The 12,315-nt window shown below is 36.5% G+C and overlaps 1 protein-coding gene across 2 annotated transcripts in view; it reads right to left on the reverse strand.

Moving 5' to 3' along the window:
- The window catches only part of LOC148955838 (LON peptidase N-terminal domain and RING finger protein 3), a 112,068-nt gene that overhangs the window by 43,627 nt on the left and 56,126 nt on the right, over window positions 1–12,315 (reverse strand). For both annotated transcript variants that reach the window (XM_089104505.1, XM_089104499.1), the window contains one exon: window positions 5,042–5,160. In XM_089104505.1, coding sequence (XP_088960631.1) covers window positions 5,042–5,160 — 119 coding nt within the window. The remainder of the gene's footprint in view (window positions 1–5,041; window positions 5,161–12,315) is intronic.

Below are 12,315 nucleotides of genomic sequence, written 5' to 3' on the forward strand. Positions count from 1 at the left end.
GACACTGATTTATTGATCCTTCTCCTCCATCACCTGCCTCCGGAAACCAGGGATCTTTTACTTCGAAACCAGTACCAAGTAAAGAGCGCTGTCAACGAAGTACAGGCACATCAACTTTACCAAAATGTCGCTAGGACAGGTGTGTCATTATATTCTTGTTGGTCATTCTCTTCTTGGTTGCGACACGACGTCCCGTTTGTTTGGAACAGGAAAGCAGGCTGTCCCGCAATTCCTGAAAAGCCATGGAGAATTTAGGAATAACTGTGAAGCATTCCTTAATCCGCGCTCTATGAAGGAATAAGTCCAGCAAGATGGTTAAAATCTTTTGCTGTGGTTCTACAAGGCTATGAAAGGAGAGTGCCTCACCAAAGCTAGATGCAGGGATTTTTTGGAAAATTGAAGAGCTCGAAGATATTAGCTTGTATGGACCCAGAGAGACTTCCACTAACTCCATCGGCTGTGAAACTTTATTAATATAGTCTTGTATCAGTTAATGGACTGGCGTAATACCGGGTCATAATTCGTCCCCAAAGACTGGAGTTGGAGATTACTTGACGGATGCATCACTCCGATCATGACAGACATCAGACCTGCTCCGTCTCATCTGCTAAATAAGATTTGTTGCAGCTATACGCATTCTAACTGTTCCAGTTAACGCTGTAGCAGCCGAAAAAATGGGTGACTTTGCACACTTGATTGCAAAGGCAGTCAGGGGATTGCGTTTTCCAATACTGATGTTTTTGTTGATAAGGACAAAGATGATAATATTTAGTACTCATCTTTGATTTTGTCCTGTTTAATTCGATCAGAACCTTAATTATCTTTCCCTGTGATTACCGAAGTTACCTGATTTGTTTCATTTTTTACATTTAGTTTTGTCTTATGTTTCTGTAATATAGTCGAAGTAAATCTGCCCGCGTACTCCGAACGCCCAATGGATTGTCTGCCCTACGGTGAAAACTCTGCAGAAAAGCAAGCTACGAATCTGATACTATTTTTTTTTTAAATCATCGAGCCAAAAAACCTTGGAGGCAACATCTTGACCCGCCATATCGCACAACTCTCGTGGATAATGTTTTCCCCATCCCCTTCCCCCGCTAAACGGAGAAATCGAACCAAGTCCAGCGATAAAACAACATAGCTTTCTTTTTTCGATTTCTCCGCACAGAAAAAGAGCAGACGTGAAGTTCGAGCGCACAATAAATCTGCCTCTGAATTTTTACAGTTTTCTCCCTTTTTTCCCTTGTTTTTTACTATGTTCCGTCCAGGGGATTTATGGGGACTTTTGATATATTGTACATAATTTTTTTCTCTACAAGACGGTGTAAAAATCTCTTATATTGCAATTTTGTCCAAGAGTTTCGTAGATTTACTGGACTAGTTGGTTTCAAAGGCATTTTGAGAAAGTTTCTGCGAACATACGTGTTCCAGGGTAATATACACTGGACCGCTGATGGCAGATTAAATGGGAGATGTTTGTACGCGCCGAGAATGCAGTAGCAAAAATCCCTGAGCCGTGATCTTACTGTTACAACATTTATATAGAGTGGATGAAACTCTGTCCGTGGCTGTTAGTTTATGTTTGATTGTTTTACTTATTCATTTGTTCCACTTTCTTGGGGCACTAAATATAAACAAAAATTGATTAGATCTAATGTAAACAGAGAGGATTGTCTTTAGTAAAAGGAAAACAAAAACGGGAACTACATTAATTAATTAACTTGCCTCAAGGCTCACATAATTACGTGTCTAAACCTAAACAACCCAATGATGAACATCTTGAAAGAAACAGAAGGGTGCTAAAAATGCTGGAATACTCAAAGTCTCATTTTAAGCATTTTACATTATTATAATTATTTTTTTTCTTTTTTTAAGCAACAAATAGATAGGTTTGCAGTCAGGATACAAATAATAAATAATACGGTACTCCCGTACAATTCAGAACACACTCGAGAAATGAAGTTAGGTTAATCACAATAAAATATACCAAAACATGATGAAAATATAATACTTTAGTGTATATAATAATATAACTTGGGCTATATATTTGCATATAATGGGAGGGGGGGGGGTAAAGTAACCTAACCTAGTGTAACGTTACCCCCACCCACCCCCATATGCACAAATAACCCACATTTTACACGTCCAGTGCATTCTATCACCCGTCATTTGTCTTGGCAGCTGTGAAACCGGTTCATGGCCGAAGCCAAACTAAATGCCTTTGCTTTTTACAAGTAAAATAAAAAAAAACACGCACTGGTCATAATTAGTTAAGAACACTGTCTATAAAAGGCACAAAATAATTCCTAGATGTGACTTGACCTGATCTTGAGTGGCACAAGTCGGTTTATGTGACGTGTGTTAGCACTCACCCGTGTAAGTCCAGAAAATACTAAATGGTGTCTACCATAGGAAAGGATGGACAATCTGAAATTATGCATTAATTGAAAACGCTTATCGCGCAGTTTTAGGAATCAGGAAGTCTAAAATCTGGGTAAGGTAGGCATGCTGTATTTTAAGGCATGATTATCCCGTTCTAACAGATTATCTCTATTAAGTTTAACAAAACTGGTTTTTAAGCGAGCTATCACAGAATAGTCAACAGATTTTTCACGTCAAATTAAAAAAAAAACTTTTAGAATAAAATAAAGCTTACAAACGTTTCGATTTCAGAATTTACTCTGCAATTTTGCGTTTTACAGTTTTACATTGCATTTATATACTCATTTTGAAATTCTGTTTTAATATTATTCAAACAGTTCGTGGTAACGAATTGTAAGTAAAGAGCGACCTGGCTCAATAGTAACTGAAACTCTAAAAAAACGGAATTTTGATACCCATAGATACATAAAAAAAAATCGGATTATTATGCTGATTTCAATTATGTAAATTTCATTAAGTTTAATTTTACCAATTAAAGGCTACGAGCCTGAGACAAGTACGAAACTGAGTCTAACCACAGGAAAGGATGGACAATCTGAAATTATGCATTAATTGGAAATGCATTAATTGAAAGTTTGAATTTTGTCCCAATTCCTTAAAGATGCCTCCTAAAACTTAACGGTCATTTCATTAGAACAAAAAGTTTTTTTAAAAGTACTAAAAAACTTCAGCGCAAAGAGCAAGGTGTTGAGGAGGTGGCAGCCCCCTTCATATACGTAATAATTCCTGTTGGTTTTAAGTTTTGATATTGCTCCTTACTTTCAGTTGAAAAAACTTTTTTTTTAGATTAGGGTAGGTATCCTTTTTTTTTAAATTCAGGCCCATTTAAAACATTTCAGCATTGCTAACAGTAAATGGTTTTAATAACGATTCTTTTTCCGCGAGTTCACAAAAAAAAAAAAAAAATTGGGATGAAGAAAACTTGTAGTAAAGATATTGATAATAAAACGTCTTAAGATATGGAGGACGATTTTATTTTTTTTATTTTTTTTTCAAAAAGAATTTTGTTGGTTTTTTTTTTTTAGCCTAAACAGAGGGAAAAGTTTAGTATCAGGTAAATGATCTTCAACATTTAGATTTTTGTGTGTTTGCCTAATATTTTCGTCTTTTTCTAGATTCTTTTACGAAACTGCAACAGAGGAAAAAGTTCATTCTCAGGCATGTAATTTTGCCTATTTAGAAACAGATTTCTTACAGCAAAGTGAAAACAAAATCTGATTGTTTGAATTGGCTTAAAAAATTAGAAGAAAGATTAAAAATTAGAAACAGCACTTCTAACAGCACTGTGAAAACGAAATCGGATTATTTGAATTGGCTTGAAAATTAGAAAAAATAATTAAAAATTAGAAACAGATTTCTAACAGCACTTCTAACAGCACAGTGAAAATGAAATTTGATTGTTTGAATTGGCTTAAAAATTAGATAAAACATTAAAAATTAGAAACAGATTTCTAACAGCACAGTGAAAACGAAATCTGATTGTTTGAATTGGCTTAAAAATTAGAAAAAACATTAAAAATTAGAAACAGGTTTCTAACAACACTTCTAACAGCACAGTGAAAACAAAATATGATTGTTTGAATTGGCTTAAAAATTAGAAAAAACCGGAATTCGATTTTTAATAAAAAATTATGCATCTTCTGGTACTAGCGGGCATCAAATTTGGTTTTCCTAAAAACAATTAGTTTTTGCCTTCCGACGGTCGAAAAGCTTTGTCAAATTTAACTTAATTATTGAGTTAAATATTTTTTTACAGTCTTAATTATTTATTTACACTTTCCAACGTTCCAAGACGAAAGGTGCTAGCCTACTGCTATAAAAACTTCATAGCTACGAAACGACCAAAAGAAAGGTAGCCTATTTGAAAATCGCAGTTTTCAGAAACGAATGGATCTATGATGGGCCTAGGAGAAAAATATTTTTACTCTGATTCATTTGGTAATTCAAGGTTTTTTACGATTGTTTTTTTTTTTTTTTTTTCTAGGTCCTTTTTCAAAATCACGATTCAAGAAAACGCTGAATCTCGAACAAGTAATTCCTGACTATTTAAAACATTTTGTTGAGGATCGACATGATTCCTTCATACATCATTCCTATATTTGAATGTCTAGTGACCGCAAAACTTTGATACCAAATTTTAGAACTGAAAGGCTCTAGGGTCTGAGATTCTTCAAAATCATGAATTAAGACAAAAGTACCCATAAGACACACCAATAGTTAAACGCACCCCAATAAGAACGCACCCCAATAAGAACACACCGCAATATGAACGTGAATGCTTACATACCAGTAAACACTCTTCGTCCTTGTAAGCATCTCAAAACTTTCTGCCTTGTCCACCTCCTAAGAAACCCAAACATAGTTGTTGTTTGTTTTTTTTGTTTTTTTCATCTCACCGTGCATTATTTTCATTTCACCACATACACTATTAGATCATACCGAAAACAGATCATATCAGACCAAGAACAGATCTGATCAGACAGAGAACAGATCAGATCAGACCGAGAACAGATTACAAATTGCTGATAAACATTTTTGGTAGCCTCAATATTTAAAATAAAATATTGCAAGTATTTTTTTTTTTATTACTGAGATTTACCTTGTACCACTGAGGTTTGCACCCGATGGCAGTGGTTGCATCTTGAAGAGCTTCGTGAGGCTTCCCGATTCTTAACAGAGTTTGTGATCGATTTCCATAAAGTAAATGATCTGTGGGAGCTGCAATAGATGATTAATTCAGTAAACGTTAAAATATATAGGCTATGATAACCATACGATAATTAGCAATTGTTATAGGGAAGAAAATCAGAAACGAAACTATCTGAGGCCTCGCTTCTTCTACCATTAATTAACATATAGCGACGTAATTCAATGTTGGAAAATACTTACATCGTCGTGGTATATACGAACAGACGTTCAACAGCCCAGAAAGATAGTTTTTTGTATTTATTTCGATGAGTTCCTAAAATTTCAATACAATCCGTTTGATGTTGCGTGTTATGCGGAAACGACCCACCCCCCCCCAAAAAAAAAAAAGAAAAACGACATCATCCCCGAAATGCATTCCACACAAGTGCCTATTTCGAATGTTTAGAACAAATGTACTATTTTGAAACAGCTATTTTTTTAATACGAGAAAATGCCGGCATTAGTTCAAGCGGCAAAAGTTTTCTCGGAAATAAAACAACAAATGCAATAAATTAACCAAAGAAAAACTTTCATCCAGGGGATGCAAGCAAACTGAGAAAAAAAATGACATTTTTGTATACCAAGCATGCGCAGGCAAAAATAAGAAACAACATGTGATTTTGACTCACATGGCAAAAGATATTGTCGGAGATTTCCGAAGCAGGATCGTGAATCAGGGAATTCACAGTAGGGAACATATATAGCATAGAGATGCTGTCTTTCTTTTCCTGGCGTTGACTACCAATGACAATCGGTAGTCCTAGACATACACGTACGCAAGATCTGTTGGGGAACATAGCTTCGAGAAAAGTGCCTCAAACATGGGAAATCCTAAAAATCTCCTTGGAGAGTTTTCCTGGGAGAATAGCGCATACCAGAAGGACCCCTCTCACCAGTGGTGAATATGAAATACAAATAAAGGCATTTCTCGAAATCTAGAAGAGCTAAACAATGTTGGGGGAAGGTAAACACCTCCTTGCCACCCCACTGACAACACTACCGTCCACCTATATGCCTGGCAACTATGCATTTTCATTCAAGCTTTTTTCTTTGGTTACGTCTAATCAAGTCTGTCTTCAACGAAAAAAAACTACAAATTTAACTGTCAAGGATTTCAGGAAATTAGAACTACAAAGAACCCGATTCTTTTTTCTCCAAGTTAAAAAGAATTTTAGACGGAATTGGCCACATGTGACACACTGGCCACATGCGACCCACATGTGACACACTGGCCACATGTGACCAGTTCAGGTTACCCATACTTTTTTTCTTTCATATTTCCAAAAAGTTTCTTCAAGTGCCACTGTGTAATCTTTATTTTTCGAGAAGATATAGTTTTTTTGTTTTTTCGAAAATGGACCAGCTAGTGGAATATATCGGAATTATCGCGAAAGCATTGTGAACTTTCGACGTAATTAAGCAGCCAGGCACGTAGGCGGCATTTTTTTGCGGAGGGGGGGGATGATAAAAAGTTTTATAATTTGAACAGTGTCCAGAGATTTGGAAAATTCAGGATTTCCGAGGGGACGACGCCTTGCGCCCTCCTCCCCTGCGTAGGTCGAATTGTGGGTATGTAAGTGTTCTTATAGTTCATGTTTTCGTTTTTCCTTTGTTAGGTCAGCGGAGGGGGGTTGTCGACGACGCAAATGTGCCACAGAAAGTGAGACCAGTACATAATGGTCTACTAAAGGAATATCGCATTCTTTAATTCTTTGTCAAAAAGCGAAAGATCCACTCTTTCGTTTTAGGTGTGACGAAATGATGAGAATAAGGAAAAGCTAGCAATTAATTACTTTCAAATTTAAAAATAGTCTACAAAATTTTGATTTTCAGACTAGTTATTCAATTGTATAATACAATAACTTTCAAACTAACAAATTTTATCAAAACATTTCAAACCAACCTGCCTATGCTAACCCAAAACTAGGGCGAGGGATTGTAATTTATTAGAATAGGGACGATTTTATGTATGATAATACTGGGGGACCATCTCAAAATAAATGAACTATGAAACATTTTGTAATCAAACATTACCAAGCCAATCAATCTTCTTCAATGTAAAGTGAAGCATCAATAGATAGATAAAAACTAGCAGTTGAATTAGGCGTAGGACTAGAGTTATATCTGGCATCCATGATGGGCAAAAATAGGCAAATTGAAAGACAGGATCCTGACAAAGGTTTTTCCTGTGCCCACTTCCCTGTGCACGCGCACGTGCCTCAACCTATATTGTTTCAACAAAGTAAAAGACTGTAAAAATGCAAATACCATTCATACAAAACTAAAAACAAAGTAAAAGACTTTGTAAAACTACAAATACCATTTATACAAAATACAAAATAAAGTAAAAGACTGTCAAGTCAAAATCAAGTTTAGCCTATATCTCAGGATTCCAGCGGATATTTTTTTCCGTCTACCTTATTTTATCAAACTAAAAAATGCTAGTATAAAGTACTGTACAATAATATTATTAGTGACTTTCATATAAGGGGGTTTGATTGAAGATAAGGTACGCAGTTAACAGCGAAAATGTGAGGGAGGAAGAAATTTTTCCAGGGAGATCTGAAACATCAAAACGTACATTTTAAGCTAATAGTTCCCTATTTCTGTGGATAGAAGACTCGCCCAACGTACAGCCAAGACGGTTACACTTTTCAAAACTTTCGAAGGGAGTTTCTGCAATTAAACAAAAAAAAAACAGTTTGATTCTGGCTTAGGTCTCCTTTTTTTTCTTTTTTTACTCTCGAATTTGAGAACACAGATCCGATGATCTGAGTAAGATTTTAATTCATAAAAATAATTTTTGCAAATACAAGACACATTTTTCCAAATCTTTAAAAACCTTACATGTCAGAATTTAGCAAAATTATGCGGTTTTTAAAACTTTCCTTTGGGCTTGTAATCTACATCTATTTCGGGAAGTTTCCCTTCAGCAACACAAAGTTTGTCAAAAATCATCGAAGGTCAATATCATTTGGAGGGGGAAGACGCTTCAAAAAAACAGTAATAGTGCATCAAGATGCCCCCTTTAAAGGAAACACTATAATAGCAAAAGAGTTGTACCATCTCATATACAATTTTCTTACCGTGACAATTGTCTCTCCCCCCCCCACCTAAGGGAACAAATATATCCATAGATTATATAAAATTTCACAGGAAAAGATTATAATAACAATATGCTTACTTTATCATATATACAGGCAAAAGACTTTTACTGATCACATTTTTGTGATCATAGTGAATAATATTATTTCAGACTGTTTGGAAATATGATGAACAAATCATGAATTAAAGAAAAAACGAATATAAGGAAGAGTAGTTTTATTATAGAGAAGTTATCATAGGCAGCGCAATTGCGCTGCCTAAGTAAAGAAGAATGTTGGCACAATGTATTATTTATTTTTTAGTTCTAGACCAGGGCACTTCGTATCGAAGGAGTTGTCGTAGAAACTTTGAAAAGGGCTCATTCGATTTGAAATTGGAGTGGCTAGTGACCTTTTTAATAGTCAAAAGTGATTGGACGGACACTAACAACCCTTCCACGCCCACCATTTCCCCAAACACATCCAATCAAAATTTAGAGATAACCATTTTGTTCATCGTAGTTGATTTCCAATAGAAACTATGTTTTTGATAGAAATTATGTTTTTGAGGAGGACAATTCCCAACAGCCGTCAGGGCAAGGCTTGTAAGTTATGCCCTGGGGGCATATAAGATTTTTATAGAAAGCGTTGTCGTAGAAACTTCAAAAAAGGCTTATGCGATTGGAACTTCAAAGGGCTAGTGCTCTTTTTAATAGTAGAAAGTGATTGGGGGGCAACTAACCCCATTCTCACGCCCACTTTTTCCCCAAACACATCCAATCAAAATTTTGAGATAGCCATTTTGTTCAACATAGTTGAAAGTTCTGGAAATTAGGTCTTTGAGGATGACAACCCCCCACAGTCCTCAAGGCAAGAGTTGCAAGTTATGTCCTAGGGGCATATAAGGTTTTTATAGAAATTGCTGTCGTAGAAACTTCAAAAAGAACTCATTTGATTGGAAATTGAAAGAGGTAGTGTCCTTTTTAGCATCTAAAGTGATTAGAAGGCAATTAACAGCCCTTTTAGGCCCACCATTTATCCAAACATATCCATTCAAAATTTTGAGATAGCCATTTTGTTCAAAGTAGTTGAAAGGTCCAGAAATTATATCGTTGAGGATGATACTCCCCCAACAACCCTCAGGCCAAGGGTTGTAAATTATGCCCTGGGGACATATGTGGTTTTTATTGAAAGCTTTGTCGTAGAAACTTGAAAAAGGGCTCATTAGATTGGAAAATCTAAGGGCTAGTGCCCTTTTTAATAGTCGAAATTAATTGGAGGCAAACTAATTCCCCTCTCATGCCGACCATTTCCCAAAATGTATTCAATGATAATTTTTAGACAGCCATTTTGTTCAACGAAGTTAAACGTTTTAAGATTTTGGTATTTGAGGATGATAACCCCGTCAGAGCCCTCGGGGCAAGGGTTGTAAGTTATTACCTGGGGGCATATAGGGTTTTTATAGATAGAGAAGTTGTAGAAACATCAAAAAGGGCTCATTCGATCGGAAAATAGAAGGGCCTTTGCCCTTTTTAACAGTTTAAAGTGATTGAAGGATAACTATCACCCCTCTGACACCCACCATTTCCCCAAGTACATCCAATCAAAATTTTTAGATAATTTGCACTTTACTGAAAAAAATACAAATGAATGTGCATAGTCAGTTTAATATACATATACTGAGATTTAGTAATATAAATATTAATGTTATTTGATTTATTAAAGCTATAAAAGTAAAGACATTTATTTATTTTCAGTAAAGTGGAAATTATGTTCTGGCCTTGGGAAGCCATATGGGTTTTGAGCCCAACTCATGCTACTTTCAGCTCGTTGATTTTGACTCTTTTATTTATTTGTATTTCGCTTCTTTTTGTGTTACATCTATTTATCAATGGTGATCTGCGGTAGTTTTTCGATTGAAAGATGATTTGATTTTATTTTTGCTCATTTTTTGTTTAATAGAGCTCTTTACTTTTCTTTGAAAAATGTATTTCGTGGAAAAAGCTTTTTTAATTATTATTTTATAAAGTAACAATTTTATTATCATAATGTTCTCTCCGGAAGTTTTGTATACGGTATAGCATAGATCTAAGTGTGGCCCAGTGGCGTCAAATCACGAAAATGTAGAGAGAAGGAGCAAGTTATATTTTTCAAAATATAGGGAAGGGGGACAATTTTTTTTTTCAATTTTACAATGAAAATAGAAAAGGCCTCTGTCAATGGAAATATAAAAAAATTATTTTTCAAATGCGGCGGAGGGACGATATCCCCCCCCCTTGACGAACGTCCCTGGAGCGGCCCGCCAGAAGGGGGCCGATTGCCAGGATAAGGAAGGAGTGTTGACTAGGGTATATATGTATTATAGCGACCACACTGTTGTTCTTGATCTGCTGTAAAACCAGTGTCTCTGCATTCGGAGATAATTAGTTTAGCCTGAGTGATAAACTACTATGCAGGTACATTTTTATTAAATATTTAACATATAGAGACGGTTAGGTATTTAATATAATACGTTCTGGGCGGCCTACTTTCCATAATTCTATGTTGTAGTTTTTTCATAATTTTGCTACTAAAGTATCATATTTTCGTATATCTCATTATGATCAAGGCCGTATACAAGGGAAGGTTAGGGGGTTTCCCCCCCCGAAATGCTTTCCAACTCGTAAAAACATAAAAAAAAAATGAATATAGACAAATTTTCGGTATTTATGTAGAATCAGGCAAGTACGCGATAATTATATTGCGAACAGATAGGATAAACCCCGGTTAGTTTTACCCGGATAGTGATTGAGCAAAGGTGTCTGTAGAATAATGGACGTCAAAATGAAGATATGGGATTTTTTGGGGGGAGGGGGGGGTAGGTCATCCGAGGCAGTATCATCGTTTTTCGTTGCGGTAAAATTTTCGCGTGGAGGGTTGCAGGCCCAACCGACCCTAGGCCTGGGATCTAATTAGAGCTAGGACTTGCCTAGATACTGAGTCCCTGGGGTGGGCTCCACCCACCTCATAAGGTTGAGGCTGCCCATTAACATGGAGCGTTTAGTTAGGGGAAACCCCATATCCAGAGGCACGTGGTCACCAGACATAGTCTGCCTCATTCCAGACTCTCCTGTCACGTACCGCTCAAACTCCTTTCTCGATGCAGCTCACCCAGCGTACTGTTCGGTGGTACGGCCACCTCCTTCGCATGCCACGCGACGCCCCAATACGGGTCGCTTTCGACTTCGACCCCACCCTACCCGGATGGAAGAGACCCAGAGGACGCCCACCACTAGGTGGAAGGACAAAGCCGATGAATTCCTCACCCAAGCCCACATCCCGTTGGAAGAACCTGCGAGACTGGCAAGTGACAGGTCAACCTGGAGGTCTCATCGTTCTCTACGCCGAACCCTCGGCAGGAGCCTTAAGTCAAGTAAGTCAAGGGAGGGACTAAAAGGTACACACGTAAGTACCTTGAGTAGTACTGCTCTTTCCTTATTATAGTTTTTCTTTCACAAGTGGAATCTTGTGGACAATTACCTGAAAGACCTTTACGAGGCGTTGCTTATGCTTTGGAAACATTCCTTTAAAATTCATTCACCTTACTCAGCTACTTTCCAAGACAGTAAAAAACACCATCAAGAATTTTACCATTTTCTGACTAAACAAAAATAGTATAATTCTTCTAGGCTAGGCTACTTGATCGCATTTAGAAAAAGACGAGAGTTTAAGCTGAACTTCTACCAAGGCGAACAGATGCAGGTATAGTTAATATAATGTTTGACAAAAAAGAGAAAGTATAAACACATATATAATTAAAATCAATCAAGAAAACGAGGATGATTTTCAGCAAGTGGAAAAGACAAAGCGAAAAGACAAAAACCAATATTTCAGCAAGGCCCAGCACCAAGCCGACCTCAGAGCTAAAAAAAAAAAGAATAAAACTAACCTTTTGGTGTGTTCATTAAAAAAGCAAAAGAAACAGTGAAAAAAAAAAAAAAATGAAAGACCATTCATAAATTAGATTAGCCCATGCCGTCGTTTCCCCCCATTTTTCTCTATCAAACAGTTCGTGGTAACGAACTGTAAGTAAGGAGCGACCCGGCTAAATGGTAACCGAAAC

This window comes from Artemia sp. Qi Xiang Cuo, chromosome 2 (genome assembly GCF_049724085.1).
Source record: "Artemia sp. Qi Xiang Cuo chromosome 2, ASM4972408v1, whole genome shotgun sequence".
NCBI classification, from domain to species: Eukaryota; Metazoa; Arthropoda; class Branchiopoda; order Anostraca; family Artemiidae; genus Artemia; species Artemia sp. Qi Xiang Cuo.